The sequence below is a fragment of the Stegostoma tigrinum genome, chromosome 1 (assembly GCF_030684315.1).
Source record: "Stegostoma tigrinum isolate sSteTig4 chromosome 1, sSteTig4.hap1, whole genome shotgun sequence".
NCBI classification, from domain to species: domain Eukaryota; kingdom Metazoa; phylum Chordata; class Chondrichthyes; order Orectolobiformes; family Stegostomatidae; genus Stegostoma; species Stegostoma tigrinum.
In genome coordinates this window covers 53127158-53144647 of record NC_081354.1, presented here as the reverse complement: position 1 = coordinate 53144647, position 17490 = coordinate 53127158, and the positions used below count along the sequence as shown (strand labels likewise).

Here is a 17490-nt window from a genome sequence, read left to right as displayed (position 1 = left end):
GGAACCTGGTGGGGCCTGCACTTGGCCTAGGTAGTAGTCAGTCAGGAAACTGGTTATTTTGGGGGTTTCACTGGGATTTTTGTACATTCATAAATTTAGTGATGACCTGTGAAAAACTGGGGCACGATTATCAGCACACTATGCCCTGTTAATTCATGACAATAGGTCAACTTCTAACAGCCTCCCAAACTAAACTAACTTCAAGTGAAAATTCTGACTAGGAATCAAGCTTCCACTGTTTGCAGATTACATCTAGCTCTTTCGAAATATATTTAATAGGTAAAAATAAATAAATTCTAGTTACCCAAGACATTATGATCAGCAATCCTTGGTGAAAAATTAGGATTATGGGTCTTCGCTAAAATGCAACATATAACAGTTATGAACTCTTCCTTCTTTAATTCCTTTTTCCACTGGCACTCCCACATGATTTAGATCATAAAGTTCAGTTAACACATTAAGTCTATAAATTGTTCTGCTGTTATATGCTGTGGTGTTCAAGTTAAAGGCAGGATCAGAATCAAAGAGTGAAGTGTTGAGTTCTGCAGCATAAGCACGCAGATGGTGCGTTCTTACATAGATTTCTCACGCCGAAAATTAAATTTCTTCACAAAGTGTTTTTTTCATCAGATTTTCTTTTTGGAACACTGGATCAGAAAAGGGGCAAAACATTTAAAATTTCCTGTTACTCATTTGAACAGTGAAGTAGAACAGACTGCTAAGCAAAGTTATAGCTCAGGGAATAAAAGAAAGAAGGGCAACATGGATACAAAATTGCCCGAGTGACAGGAAACAGAGGAGTGGTTAATGGATGGCCTCTGGTCTACAGGAAGGTTTGAGCAGAGTTCCCTTGGGGCCTGTAATGGGACCCTTGCTTTTCCTGATATACATTAATGACCTAGACTATCGTATACAGGGTACAATTTCAAAAACTGCACATGGCAAATCTTGGACAGCTGTTTAGAACTTCAAAAAGGACAGACAAACCGGTGGGATCAGCTGCCGGATAACAGCTGTAATTCAATGCAGAGATGTGAATGATTCTTTTTAAAAGAAAAAAAGACACTATAAAGAAGGCCTGAGTTCAAGTCCCACCTGCTCAGAATGGTGTCATAACATTTCTGAACAGATTGATTAGAAAAATACCCACAATTGTAAGAGAGGCACAAGAATAGATGTACATTTGTGCACATGTCATTACAAGATGGCAGGACAAGTTGAAAGAATGCTAAAGTATTCGGTAATCTAGGCTTTAACAAGGGCACGGAGTACAAAGGCAAGAAGGTAATGTTGCACTTTAACTAATTCAGCCTCAGCTGTATTGCTGCGTCCGGTTCTGGGCACCAGATTTTATGGAGGATGTGAAAGAACTGGATACATTGCAGAAGATATTTACGAGCATGGTTCCAGAGATTTAAAAAACTTCAGTCATGAAAACAGATTGGAAGTGTTAGGACTGTTTTTCTTGAAGACTATTTTCCCTGAAAGGAAAACAGAGAGATATTCAATTTGAACTGTTCCCTTGTGAATGGATTGAGAAGTAGCCTGGCTTTAAAGTAACTTACGAAAGAAACAAAAAAGGCTTTTTCATGCAAAAAAAAAGAGTAGCTAGGATATGAAATGCATATCATAAAGACACAAATCAATGTGTGCTAAAGGGCATGAGAACTGTTAAATGTAAAGGAACAGTGTGCCCATTTTCAGAGAGAAGGCATGAAATTAAATGCAAGTGCCAGAACAGATATAAAAGTGAGCTGGATGACTTCCTCCTGCTCCTGCTGTAGTTAGGTGGCTGTGTACGAATAGAGATTTGGTTGGCAGTAAGTTGTTGACTGGTCTGTGAAAAGGTGATCAGTTATCGATGACAAAGGTCTCCTGCCTGCCAACAACTGTGATTGGCTTTCAGATAGCTGAACTGCCTCAGGGCTTAAATGTTCAGCATAGAAGCCACTTGGACTTTCAGAAGGAAAGGAGCTATTCTGCAGTGCAGTAAAAAGCATCAAATCTGAAGACAGCCATTTATTTTCCCTCATCAGTTGTTGTAAGCCGAAATGTCTAGTGAGAAAAGATGCAAGTATGAACCAGTCACCCTGTCCTTCCTGTAAACAAGTGAAATTACCTGGAGAAAATAGAGAAGCAGCATCCTGATCAGCAAAAGGATCATCTTGGCCAGTGGATAGGGCCTTCTCACCAGTCACTCTGCTCACAACATATTTTGTGTCTGTCTGTATGCGCAGGGGGTTTGTTTGTAGTTAGCATTGAATTTTAACTGGTAGGGTTGCCTGTTGACAGTTCATAATTTTTATCTGTAGTTGAAATCTATTTTCTTTATAGTAAATGGTAATTCTTAAGTACAGAAACTTGGCCTGTGCTTTGTCAACCTAGGACTAAATGTCAGATTTAAAGGGGAATTGATTCGCAAGAGAACCACGAACCTGCTCAAGGCGTAGGGAATAGTGCAAGTAAAATGGTCTTGTACTATGTGTTTTAGAGTAGTTCAGAAATATTTATGATGCCTTAATGGAATCTAGTAACTTTTTTTTTTATACCAGAACCAAGAATGAACTTTTTGCTGAGCTGGGCAACAGAAAAACACATTTGACCTCGATTGTTGGGCTGACCTTGTTGTGGGAACATCCGTAGCCCAGTCTACTCACCACTGAAGGTTAAAGTGCAGACAGCCTTGGGGCAGAGTTAAAAGTTTAATTTTTTTTAAACCAGTTTAAAACAGGAACTGAGAACAAATTGTGCAAAAACATGCTGTACCTATTGCTTAGTTGCTCAAACCTTCTATACTATAGATTACAGAAGTAGTCTTCATGAATTGAACTAAAATTTGAAGTTGAAGGAAATGCAGTAATATTTATTTTCTTTAGGAAAGAATAAGAACACAAGAACTAGAAGCAGCAGTACACAATTCAGTCCCTTGGGCTTGCTCTGCCATTTAAAACAATTATGGCTTATTTCATCTTGGCCACAACTCCACCTTCCTGGCCATTTTCCATTTCCCTTTAACCCATCACTAATTTAAAAAATGTATCGCTCTTTGAATTTATCCACTGAAGTCTGGGATACTGATTTCTACAGATTCATAATCTTTGAGAGAAATAGTTCCTCATCTCTATTTTAAATCTCCCACCTGAGACCAGAAGTGTTAGGACACTTTTTTTTTCACAAAAAAAGTCACTTTGTTCATGATAATTGAACGATCTTTTAAGATTCTGAAGATTATGACCTCAATTGCTGACAGGAGGAAGCATCTGCTCTATGTCAACTTTATCAATCCCACTTACCATCTTGTGTACCTCAATTAGATTGCCACTCATCCTTCCAAACTCTCGCAAATAGAGACTTAAAGTACTCAATCTATACTAATACAACCAACCTTTTATCTCTGGAATCAATTTAATGAACCTTCTCTGAACCTCCAATTTAATTACATCCTTTCTCAATTAAGAGAATCAAAACTGTATTCAGTATTCCAGAAGCAGTCTCACCAGCAACTTGTACAGTTGCAATAACACATCTAGAAAATTCACATATCCAAGCTGCTCAGCTATTTGGAAGTCAATCACATAGTAGTTGGCAGGCAGGAGGCCTTCGTCATGGATAAATGGTCACCATTTCACAGACGTATCAGCAACTTGCTGCCAGCCAAATCTCCATTTGTACACAGCCCCCTGGCTACAGCTGCTTCTCCCCACCACCTGAACCGACAAATATGTAAAACACTTACAATATGTTCTAGATAACTTGCTTTTAAAAAAGTAATCCTTTAATAATCCTTGGCTTTTATACCAGTCCTTTCCCATTTCTGTCCACAATCAAAAATATAGAAAAATAAAAAAGTCATTTTATGCCTTCAGCCTTAAAATGCATTTTTGAAACAGTATTTTTAAAAATTACAAACAATGTGCAACACAAACAATAAAGCACAAGACTTGCACACATTCCTCCCATAATACAAGTTTCTAAAACGTTTGCATTTACCATAGTTTACCAGGTTACCAGTCATTTTGAAAGGTCTGGAAAAGTCAGAAGCAGCCAAACTGATTTATTTAATAGGATTGCCTTCAGGTTCTCAAAGGCAGCTTGGCATTCCGTTGACCATCTCACTTTTGTCAGTTTCTTTAATAAATTTGTTACAAGGTACAGCTGTTGTACTGAAATATAAGCAAGTTTCTGTTGTAACCCACACATATCTGAAAAATTTATGTTTTTCTGTTTAGTTTTAAGAGCACAGAATTCTATTAAAGCCTTCACTTCCATTGCCCTTGGCAACAAACTTCCTTGTCCCACAATATGTAGATAGGCTAATCTTCCTTTTCTAAATTCATTTTTGCCAAATATATTACCAAACCAGTCAACCGTAATTGCTCAAACAGGTTTTCTACCTGCATCACACGCTGTTTCAACGTGTTACTATATACCATAACATTTCTCCAAATAAGCTATACAGTTAGAAATCTCAGCAACAACTTGATTCTAGAGCTTTTAGAATGTAGCTGGGGCATTCTTTAACGCAATGGCATCACTCAACATGGTATAAGCCATTTGGTGTAACAAAAGCAGATATTTCAGCCTTTGATGTTAACAGCACTTGTCAGTAGCTCTTCAAGAGATCAATCTTATAAAGGGTTGGAAGTGCATCATTCCTATCAATACAGACGTCCAATGATGGAACTGGATACACAAGTTTTTTTTGTGACCACATTTACTTTTTTTACAATCTATACAAAGTCTAGTTGATCTATCATCTAGGAAACAAAATTATTGGTGGTGAACTCTAGTTGTTTTGACCAAGTTCTATCAAGTGGTTCTCTAGCACGTACTGAATTTGTTTCCAGATGAGTTTGTTTTGCTGGGCACAACTGACAAGGTTGCTGTTTACTGGTCATGACCTCCCTATGTTCACATCATGTGATTTGTCAGCTATCTAGGTGTTTCCCTACAGAGTATCTTATACTTTCTCAGTAGTCTTCAAGATCCATCCCTTCTCTAAATTAGAACACAGCTTCAAATTCTCAATATTTCTGAGAATTGCCTAGTTAAAATGTAGGAGGTTCACTTTGATCACTGTTCCTTCCACCTCACTCGTACTGTCTCTCCCACCACTCTTACAATCTGACGTACTTGTTCCTCAAACTCTTTCCAACAAGGACAACTTCTCAACAAGTTTGATGTAACCAAATCTTTCTTCCTGCAATCAGAAGTATTTATCTGATAAAATTACTTTATTAACCTAACTACTTTGTATGGACCACTGAACTTCATCTTTAGATGTTCAGTTAGCAAAAACTACAGTATCAATATTTTATCTCCATTTGAAACATTTTATGCTGAATGTCTGTCTGCCCATCCTTTCATTTTTACTTGTGAAACTTTCAAATGCTCTTGAGCTACATTACATGCTCCTGAGTGTCCTTCTAGGAGAGTGGACACATAAACCAACATTGAGGATTATTTTCGGTTCAAGATCTTCTCCCTAATCAATTTTAATGGACCTCTAATCCCATGACCACAAATCAATTCAAATGGACTAAATGCAACAGATTCACTTGAGAAACCTCTAGTGGCAAATAAGAAATCTAACGTTTTGCCCCAATCCTACAGGTATTCAATCACAATATGCCTTAATCATGGCTTGGGAAGTCTGATGGTACCTCTTCAAAAGCTTCCCATTTTGCAACTTGTTGATTGTTTTATATCCAAACTGAATTTCCTGGAAAACTTCAGATATAAGTTAGAGCCCTAATCAGGTGCCCTAATTAGAGCCCTAAACTTGCTAGTCCTTAACAAGTAAAAATGAGTTACTTTTCTACCCTAGCAGTAGGGGTGCTTAAACTTAACTTCTGGGAATTGAGATGTCATATCCATGATTGTAAGGATATATCGATGACACACTTTCACTTTTGGCAATGCTCCTATACAATCAACCAACACTCGATTAAATGTTTCTTCAAGAAACTGGTACGAATATCAACCATTTGATTATACGTTGAGGTTTTCTTATCACCTAGTGTCTTACAGAACTGCACTACATTTTTACATAGTCTTAGTCATGTAAAACAATGTTTATTATATCTGTTTTTTCCATATTACTACGATGAGCTGCCATCAGAATTTCATGTCGTACTCTCAATACTGCTAATATCTGAGTGGTACTGCTATCTGATGAACAACCATCTATTCTTATCCCACAAGTTTCTGATGCATCAACTTCTTCAAAATTCAACTTTTGATTTGATTTACACTCTGGCACTCCTTCGGTGTCAGTCGTCTGTGCCTAACTAAGGTAACTTTCATTTGACAAGGTGCCACACCAAAGGCTGCTACATAAGATAAAGTTGCACGGTATTACAAGCAATGTGTTGGCATGGATACAGGATTGGTTGACCAGTAGAAAGCAAAGAGATGGGGTAAATGGGTGTTTTTCTGGTTGGTAGTCAGTGGCAAGCGGTGTGCCTCAGGGATCAGTGTTGGGACCGCACTGGTTTACAATTTACATAGATGATTTGGAGTTGGGGACTAAGTGCGGTGTGTCAAAATTTGCAAATGACACTAAGGTGAGTGGTACAGCAAAGTGTGCAGAAGACACAAAGTCTGCACAAGGATATAGGTAGTCTAAGTGAGTGGGCAAAGGTCTGGCAGATGGAGTACAATGTTGATAAGTGTGAGGTCATCCATTTTGGTAGGAATAAAAAAAATGGACTGTTTTAAATGGTAAAAAAAACTGCAGCACGCAGCATGCAGAGGGACTTGGGTGTCCTTGTGCATGAATTGCTGAAGGTGGGATTGCAGGTACAGCAGGTAATTAAAAAGGCAAATGGAATTTTGTCTGCCATTGCTCGAGGGATGGAGTTTAAAAACAGGGAGGCTATGCTGCAGCTGCATAGGGTCCTGGTGAGGCCACACCTGGAGTTGTGTGCGCAGTTTTTGGTCTCCTTACTTGAGAAGAGATATACTAGCACTGAAGGGGGTGCAGAGGAGATTCACTCGGTTGATTCCAGAGTTGAGAGGGTTGGATTATGAGGAGAGAGACGGAATAGACTGGAATTATACTCACTGGAATTCAGAAGAATGAGGGGAGATCTTATAGAAACATATAAGATTATGAAGGGAATAGACAAGATGGAGGCAGGAAAGTTGTTTCCACTAGCAGGTAAAACTAGGACTAGAGGGTATTGCCTCAGAATAAAAAGGAAGCAGATGAAGGACTGAGATCAGGAGGAACTTCTTCACTCAAAGGGTTGTGAATGTGTGGAATTCCCTGCCCAGTGAAGCAGTTGAGGCTACCTCACTGAATGTTTTTAAGGCAAGGCTCGACAAATTTTTGAACAGTAAAGGAATTAAGGGTTTTGGCGAGTGGACGGGTAAGTAGAGCCGAGTCTCAAAAAGATCAGCCATGATCTTATTAAAAATTGCGGGGCAAGCTCGAGGGGCCAGATGGCCCACTCCTGCTCCTAGTTCTCATGTTCTTATGTAACTCTGAATCTGCTTCCCAAGCTTCAATTAAAGACATGCTATACACTTCTTTTGAATTATCCTCAAATAGAGGATACTCTAACACCAACCTGTGGCATCACTGTGGGCCTCTGGTGATGGAATTTGTTTTGACATTGTGCAGCGATGACAGCCAAAAAAAAAATAACGAGGACCTGTTTCTCTAGCCTCAAACAGATTTCCTATGGCGAAGTTATAACTTTCATTTCTGCTAAATCATTCCCCAGGAATAAATCTCTCCATCTACAGGTAATTTCTTAACTACTCCAACTACCTTTAGTCCAGATAAGTTACATTCCAATTGGACTTTATATAGTGTAACTGGGACATATTCTCCACCTACCCCATTTAGTAATTCGGGCATGGTTAAATCGAGGGAAAAATGCATCCTTCTCCAGCAAAGGAATTTGAGTAACCCCATGTCACTAGATACTGAGAGATTTGGATGCTTCCCTTGAAGAAAACAGGGTTATCGTCCCTTTAGACGAAAAGTCCTTTAGAATTCAAGTACCTACATTCTTCTGCATTTGTAGCAATGTTTACCTCCAGTCTCTTAGCTGTAGTAGTTAAAGCTACAATATGAACCACGGCCTTTTCCTTCTTAGGCTCCTTATCAGAGGCATGCATCATATCTGACGTCTCCTGGTTCAACTGCATCCTTAAGTTGATAGTCACAGTCCCTCACTTCCACCCTCGCTTACAGTTCTAATTCTAGAATTTCACTTCCGTTCTTTTCGATTCCATTTCATGTCATCTTAATTCCATTTCCCTTTCCTTTTCTACCATCTCTGGTTTCTTCATTCTCTGCTCGTTCTACAGCCACTGTCATCTGATTACAATGATTCACAATCCAGAGGAGCTGGTCTGTCTTGTATTTTCTCTCAGCATAAGTGCTGTGCTAGTGGCTCAATTATTTCTGCCTTGTTAGCTCTGTCAGGCAATGCTAACTCCAGTTTATGCACCAATTCAACTAACCTGGGCTTTGAAAGTTCCCTTCAGGCTGCCAAAGGTAATCCTATCACCTGCAGGAAATCCTTTGTCATTTCCAGGACTACATTTTAAATGCAGCACAGAACCTGGTGTTTTCCATTACCTGCGTTACTTACCAACACCACACCCAAATCCTCATTTCCTTTGTTTTGAAACACTCAAACAAGCCTCCAAACTGTGCAACATCAGCACTCGCGCACTTCCATTAAACTGACATTTCAACTCATAAATCAAGGTCCAACTTCTTTCAAAATAAATATCACAAAAAGATAAACACATTCAAGAATAAAGTGAAAACCAAATTAATGTCTGTAAAATGCGAGTCAATGTCACCGAATCCATATTTTGGACATGAGTGGCTCAGTGGTTAGCACTGCAGCCTCACAGCGCCAGGGACCTGGGTTCGATTCCAGCCTCGGGCGACTGTCTGCGTGGAGTTTACACATTCTCCCCATGTCCGCGTGACTTTCCTCCCACAGTCCAAAGATTTGCAGGCTAGGTGGATCGGCCATGCTAAATTGCCCGTAGTGTTCAGGGGTGTGTGGTCGATAGGGAAATGGGTCTGGGTGGGATACTTCAAGGGGCGGTGTGGACTTATTGGGCCAAAGGGCCTGTTTCCACACTGTAGGGAATCTAATCTAAAAACTTAGAACAATCCCATACTTCTGATCTTTTTTCATTCATTACTCACTATTACAAATGCTCAGAAATAACTTTTAATTCAAAACAATGTAAATGACTTTTATGAATAATGCATAAGTACATATAAAAAGGTTCTAAATCATATCTGTGCAGTTTTTGCATTGAAAAGAAACAGACAAAACATTGGAATTTTGACATTTTTCATAGCTACTCTACAGGTGCAAAAATAAACAAACGCATTTCAGAGTTAAGCAGGAAACTATATGTTCATTTTGAGACGCCAAGCTGGTATTAAAACTGAATGGACACGCCTTATTCATGGACAGAAAGACCCCAGACACCAGTCTTTCCCCGCTGTGTCTCAACAGCAGTTGCACCAAGCTTTAGCGCATCCCTCAGCACATAGTCCTGGACATTGGAATGTACCAGCCTGCAGCATGCAGTCAAGGTCAACTCCTTACATTGGTAGTCCAGCAGCTTTCAGGCAGGCCAAAGAGCATCTTTCACTGATTAGATGGTCCTTGGTCAGTCGATGTTTTATCTTGGTGTGCATCCCAGGGACCGACTTTAACAGCACATTTCTGCATCATGGCAATGCCCGGGATGGATCGTGGTAAAAAAACTGCATCTCCCTCCCGATGTTCTTTGCAAAGGCACACTCCAGAATGTAATTAAGGATTGTCTCTTCAGCAGCACAACTGTTTCAAGAGTAGCATGTCATGAAGTACTGAGACTAGGCATGCATGCAGGATCCAATAGGCTGTGACCTTCTCACCACTAGCCAAGTTACATCTTGGTGCTTGTTGGAAGTCCTGGTTCTGAGGCTGTCTGTCAAATGACAGACAGTCTCCTCATGGAATCACGTGACAGGATCAACTCTCTCCTTTTTCCACAGGATCTTGAGAATACTATATGATGACCACTTCCTGATGGACATGCAGTCAAAACAGTTTCTCATTTCAAATTTTTCCATGAAGGGCAGGTGATATGAAATGGTCCAACTATGTGGAGCCTTCTGCGGGACTAAGGCCAGACCCGTTCTTCACAACACCTGGGACAGGTAGATCCTGAGTACATAGCGACAGTTGGTGATTATGTATTCAGGGTCTATGTACAGCTTGTTGCAGCCAAACAAAGGTGGCCATCAGAATGAGGGCAGAGTTAGGTATGTCTTTTCTGTTCCCCTCCTATCATCCTGAGCTTTGTACATTGTATCCCTGCAGACACTGACCATCTTTGACCTCTAGATGATGAAGTGGAAGATGGTTCAGGTGACTGCTAAGGTACTGGTTTCGGGCATGGGCCAGCCCTGCACCTCATACAAGACTGACAGTACCTCACACCTAATGATCTGATATTATACCAGAAGTAATGTAGCTAAAAAGGTATCTAGGAATATGGGTCAGCAATATAAGGGAGTAGCAACATAGCGCTCTCTCTCTCCCCCGCTCTCTGATAGAACTTGGTCACTACAAACAGTAACTGTTGTCAGTTGTCAGAAAACTGGAAAATTATACAAACTATCCACAATGAGAAAAGTACATGCAATTTGGAGGTTAAATGTAGTCAAAGTAACTTCAAGAATTGCATGCAAAAAATTCAATTTCTTCCATCCAATAGAAACTGACATGAAATTTAAAACAATTCACAATTAACTGACCTCAAAAAGACTCTATGATTCCAAGACTATGACCTTTGATCATTAAAACACATCAGGTTTTTACATACTGAAGCTAGAATAAAAATAAAGCTGGTCATTTATGGAGAGAAACGGAGTTAACAGCCCGGATTTTCCAATGGCCAGGCAGTTATTATTCCAGGGTAGGTAAGAGTTGCACTTGGCTCTCCGAGAACTGCAATTTAAATCAGAGACTTTGGAAGATTGAGATGAAACTAAGTAAAATAACTACTCAGAAAAATGTACAATAAATATACAGGCTACCATTCAAGCACCTATTCATACACACCATACATGTGTCATCGAAACTCAACTATAACTTCTCCTAAACCACTTGCATTCCCCAAACCCTGACCCAACACACTACAGGAACACAAACCTCTTTGCCACCACCACCACCACCACACCAAACCTGACACACACGCATAGGCCCAACCATCCTGACCCCTTTCATGCTCCCACACTGTACCCAATTTCTGCAACTCACTTCATCCTATGATAAACAATTCTTAACTCGCAACATTCCACCCTGGCCCTTGACATCCCACCAATTTGGCATTCTATTTACTGAACATCCTGCCCCTTACTCATCTGGCATCATATCACCTGCTCATCTAGTATCCCAGCCATGGCACTCAAGCACCTCCTAGGTGGCACACTACTTACTGACACACTTCTCCCATCCTACCTCTGGCACTTCAACCTCCCCCTCAGCTGGGACCCTACCATCACACTTACCGGATGTACCCGAAGTAACTTAAAATACTTTTACATTTCAGAATATAGCAGCTGACTACTGTGAAACAGGAACACTGTTTGCTGAGAGATTCTGAGAGATTGGGCCAAATTATTAGAGTGTGGCAAAGTTTCAGCTCAATGACTTACTTTGATGAAACGTTAATTGCATCAACGTTCAAGCACCTAGAACTTCTAGTTGTGTGCGCCCTCAACCCGGGGAAAAGACCTTGAATATTTACCCTATCCATGCCCCTCATGATTTTACAAACATAAGGTCAGCCCTCAACATTGATTTGAAACGTTAATTCTGTTTCTCTCCACAGATGATGCCTGACCTGTTGAGGTTTTCCAGCTTTTTACTGGTTCTCATTTTTGTGTCTTAAAGAGCTGAATAAAAAAGTAATAAAAACCATGCTTAAGGATTGAGTGAGCAAACAAATTAAACCCTCGTCGATATCAAAAGCAACATGTAGCTTAAAAGCACAGTCACGTATCAAGCATGAAAAATTCACAGCAACAGAACAGAGCAAACCACTGAAAGCTAACTGTGTTTCACAAAGCAAGTCCATACCATATCAGGGAAAAACTTCAACTTAACATAGAACATTCACCCTAAACTTCAGCAGAGAGTGTAGATTCCACCCCAAGAAAATAAATGGCAACAGTGAAATTGTTTCATCATCCCAAAAGAAAGCACAGTTCTCAAACTCCTTAAAAATTCAAAATTCACTCCACCAATCGATTGAACAAAACAGCACACTACCACCCAGAATCACAAAAGTGCTACAGGGCAGAAGATCTTTTATAGAGTCATAGAAATGTACAGCATAGAAACAGATCCTTCAGTCCAACTCGTCCATGCCGACCAGATAACCTATACAAATCTAGTCTCATTTTGCCCATACCCCTCTAAACGCTTCCTATTCATATACCCATCCAGGTGTCTTTTAAATTTTATCATACAAGCTTCCACCACTTCCTCTGGCAGCTCATTCCATATATGTACCACCCTCCATGAGGAAAAACGTTGCCCCTTAGGTCCTTTTGTATCTTTCCCCTTTCACCTCAAGCCTTCTCGTTGTGCCTGCCCCCACCCCGGGGAAAAGACCTTGGCTATTTACCCTATCCATGCCCCTCATGATTTTACAAACCTGAGGTCACCCCTCAGCATCTGACGCTCCAGGGAAAAAAAGATTCCCAGCCTATTCAGCCTATCCCTATAGCTCAAATCCTCCAAATCAGGGCAACATCTACATAAATCCTTTCTGGACTCTTTCTGGTTTCACATCATCCTTCCTATATAAAAGGGAGACCAGAATTCATGCAACACTCCAAAAAGTGGTCAAACCAACATCTTGCACAGCTGCAACATGACCTCCCAACTCCTATACTCAATGCACTGACCAATAAAGGCTAGCATACTAAATACCTTCTTCACTATCCTATCTACTTGTGACTCCACTTTCAAGGAGCTATGAACCTGCACTGCAAAGCCTCTTTGCTCAGCAACATTCGCTAGGACTTTGCCATTAATAGTACAAGTCCTGTACTGATTTGCCTTTTCAAAATGCAGCAGCTCACACTTATCTAAATTAAACTCCATCTGCCACTCCTCATTGGCCCGCCTGATCACAATCCAGCTGTACTCGGAGGTAACCTTCTTTGCTGACCACTGCATCTCCAATTATAGCGTCATCTGCAAACTTACTAATCATACCTATGTTCACATCCAAATCATTTGTATGAACAAAAACTAGTGGACCCAGCAATGATTCTTGTGGGACACCGCTGGTCACAGGCCTCCAGTCTTAAAAGCAACACTTCACCACCATTGTCTTCTGCATTTGAGCTAGTTCTGCATCCAAATAGCTAGATCTCTCTGTATTCTGAGAGATCTAATGTTCTAACCAGTCTACCGTGAAGAACCTTGTCAAACCTATCAAAGTCCATCTGGATCACATCCACCACTCTGCCCTCACACCTCTTTGTTACTTCTGCTTACATTCACTATCCAATGAGGATTATGACAGTACCATTCACCCTGCGCCTTGTATAATTTTTGATTAGAAACAATATTTAGCCCCCTCTTGAAAACCTCAAATGTTGCCACCTCCAAACTTCCATGAACTGCACTCCAGACCCAAACCAGTCCTTGCATGCAAAAATTTCTCTCACTCTTTGCTATATTTACAATTGACTTTAAATGTGTCCTCTCTCATTCTTCATCACCAACCATTCTTGATCCTTTAAACTAGAAACAATTTCTTCCATTCACTCTATCTAGACCTCTAATGATTTTCAAAACTGCCATCAGATTTTTTGCGAACCTCTTCTCAAGAAGAACTGTCCCAACTATCCTTGTACTGAAGTTTCTCATCCCTGGAGGCGTTTTCATAAATCTCTCCTGCACTTTCTCCATGTTCACATCCTCTCTTAACTGTGACACTGAAAACCACACACAGTGCTCCAGCTCAAAAGTGTCTTGCACAAGGTCAACATCACTTCCTTGCTCTTGTAATCTTTGCCCTCATTAGTAAATCCCACAAAACTATGTACTTTATTCATTTCTCTCCATGAGTTTTACCTGTGCAACTATACATACAGGTCCTGCTACTCCTATACCACTATTTTAATACTGTCTGTCCGTCCTCCTCCTACAAATTGCATCGCCTCACATCTGTCTGTATTGACCTTCACCTGTCACTTATCTACCCACTCCAACTTGTTAATATCCTCATAGTTCACAATGCTTCCAAGCTTCATTTCATCCATAAACTTTTAAACTTCCCCTGCACACTGGGACCTAGATCATTACACAAATCAGGAAAAGCAAGAGTCCCAACATCAACCCTTGGGGTACACCGTTCCAGCCCAAAAAGCATCTATTGACTATTACTTTGATGATTTCTCAGCCAACTTTATGTCCATACTTTTGCTGTCCCTTTTATACCATGAACTGAAACTTCTCAGAGGTCTTTAGAGTTGTACTATGCTATTTGCCTTCGGAAAATCCACATACACCACTTTGACAGCATCACCTTCTTTGGAGCAGTTACCTCTTCAAAAAAGATTCCAGCAAGGTCCTCAAACATGATTTCCTTTTAGAAATCCTCACTGGATCTTCCTAATCATCCTACGTCAATACCACCACCCCATGTATGACTACTCATTCTGTCCCAAAAAAAGTTGTTTCTAGAAATTTTCCCTCTCCATAAGTTAAAATGGCCAATCTGTAATTGCTGGTCTAATCTTTCAAATATTTTTTGGACAAGGGTATAACAGCTGCAATTCTCCAGTCCTTTGGCACTGCCCCAGAACTCTCTTATCACAATGGCCTCAGTAGAATCCACCTCCTTGATAAAGGCAGAAGCAAAGTAATTATCTAACACCTCAACCATGCCTTGTATCTCTAAGCAAAATTTTTTTTGATCCCTAATCAGCCGTCCTCCTTTTATCACCCTCTTACTACTGATGTCCCTACAACAGCCTTCTACCTTCACCATTACCTTGCATCTATTTCACCCAGGTGTTAGTCTGTCAGCTAAACCCTCTCCCTAAGTTCTGCTATCATTACTCACTACCCTCTAAGCCCAATCTCTACTCTCCAAACATGTGCCCTCATTGAACTCTCTGCTCAAAAAGCAAAGAGACAAATCATGTCACAAATTTAAATAAATGTAAACCTTCACTGCAACTGAAGTGTTAACTCACAACCACATTTTTTATGTAGTTGCTATCTTAATGGATCTATATGTTTCAATACTGGACATTACTCGATTTAGTTCAGTCTGAACCGATTCACAGGCAAGTTTCTAATTTTAGCCTCCACATGGCACAGGACTTAAATTGTTTCCCAGAGTGAGAAGAAAGAAATGCACCAAACACCTTGAATTCCTCTCACATAGGGAGGCAAGTGACTTGTTTCTACTTCTCAGGAAAGGAAAGTGAGTTTTTTTTTGAGGGAGCAAGGAGATGAACCAAAGAACATTTCAAAAGTAGCTTCATTCTGCACACTGCCTTGTTGGTTCTGGGAGATGAGATAAAAAGTATTCTTCAAAACTAATTGATACAGTCATAAAGATATGCAGTGCTTGATACATAAGCATGAAAGAATCTGTACAATCAATGCCAGGGGTTTATCTGACGAGTATGGGCCACCAGATCTAATGCAATCCAATACTCAACATCTGCATACAAGCAATTCAAGAACATCCCACTGCCTAATGAATGGGAGGCAATTGGTTATCCCACCTATCTACAACTCAGAATGGTATCAATGTGGTTCTAAAAGTATCATGGTTAAACACGCGATGAAACTTAGTAGTTCACCAATTTGACAGCTCACTGCAACATTATAAGCCCATACATTTTAGATTTTAATCATAAGCTCTTGAACCAAATTTAAGACAATTACTTTAAAAGCTGTCAGTACTGTTTAGTGTCACTACCTCCATTTTCAAAGTAATTTTGTAACAGTTACAACTACAACGTGGAAACAGCAATCAGTTACCTTTGTTCCAGAGGGAGCTCATCTACACTCTGCTCAGAAGTAGCCTACAATACAAGAGGAAAGCAAAATTAAATTATTTGAAAGACATACAAAATCACCATCTCCTTGATTATGATTCTGAAATCCCTTTATACACATTGCAATTACATCAAAAAAAGTCAGCCACAGATGTATTATACTTGATTTTGAGACTCTGCAAAAAAAAAAATTTTAAAAGAGTGAAAAAATCCTATAGATGTTAGGAATCTGAAATAAAAATCTAAAAGTGCGGAGTCAGAGAGCAGGTCAAGCAACATCCGAGGGGAGGGGAATGGAACAAACATTTTAGGGTATCAGAATTGTGGCTGTGATGAGTTTCTTCCGTTTACAAGGAAAACGTTGCAACTATTTACATAGTTCAGGTTGTGCGTGTGATGGTCATGCAGCTTGGTGACAGGTGAATAGCAGAAATTTCTCTGGCTCCTAAAGGATTTTTCACACAAATCTTGGTGAATTTTAAAATACATTTAACAGACTCCAAGGTAAGCTATTGACACCTCATTGCAAAAATAGATGAAATGTATCAATAAGAAACCTTGGGAACAAGTGCTTATTTCCTCTGATTAGCTGACAAGTTCTGCATACACTTCCCTTGGTAGCCTCCAAACCTCTATACGAGCAGCAATTTCAATTTGTGCATCCTACATGCACAATCTTCCTTCACAAGGTGAACCAAGCTAACAGAAGATCACCTATCACTGCCCCTCTCTGCAGAATGTCCACACATTCGTCAACAGAGGCCCATGTCATCCATCAGTTTGCTGTAAACGACTGCATCAAGAGCATGAGCTTTATGGAAACCTGGTTCAAAGATGATAACACCATCCAAAGTGACTATACCTGCCACCATCTGTCAAGTCTAGGCTGAAAAAGGGAGAAGTATAGCATACCTGCAAATCACACAATGGCCTGATCCGTACTCCTCCACCACCATCTCCACCTTTGATCAACTCACCTTTTCTCACTCAAATCTTCTCTCTACTGCCCACCCTAGCACCATGGCAAATTCCTCACCAAGATACCTTCATTGTTTTCCACCATCAACCTTTGCACCAAGTGGCTTCTCACCCTCTACTACAAAAACTAAAAGTTTACATGGCTATGTTTTAGTCTGTCTTTAAAATCAAGGTAAAACAATACAATGAAAATAAAAGGACAAGCAAGGTCCTGCTTGTTTTGAGTGTAAAATGGGAGAAATGAAAAACTGGAAACCAAACATGGCTTTGAACCATTTCAAATGGTACAAAATTATATCGAGAGTATGCAGCAACGAATGTAAATGTGACATGGGGTTACTGGTCATGTCAAGACCATGAGATAGGAGGGAAGCAGGCCATTCAGCCCAATGGCCCACTCCATCATTCAATAAGATCTTGGATGATCCAGTAAT

The 17490-nt window shown here is 40.1% G+C and overlaps 1 protein-coding gene across 2 annotated transcripts in view; it reads right to left on the bottom strand.

The window, feature by feature from the left end:
- Window positions 1–17490, bottom strand: part of tmem131l (transmembrane 131 like) — a 158504-nt gene that overhangs the window by 137190 nt on the left and 3824 nt on the right. For both annotated transcript variants that reach the window (XM_059645409.1, XM_059645410.1), the window contains exon 3: window positions 16062–16105. In XM_059645409.1, coding sequence (XP_059501392.1) covers window positions 16062–16105 — 44 coding nt within the window. The remainder of the gene's footprint in view (window positions 1–16061; window positions 16106–17490) is intronic.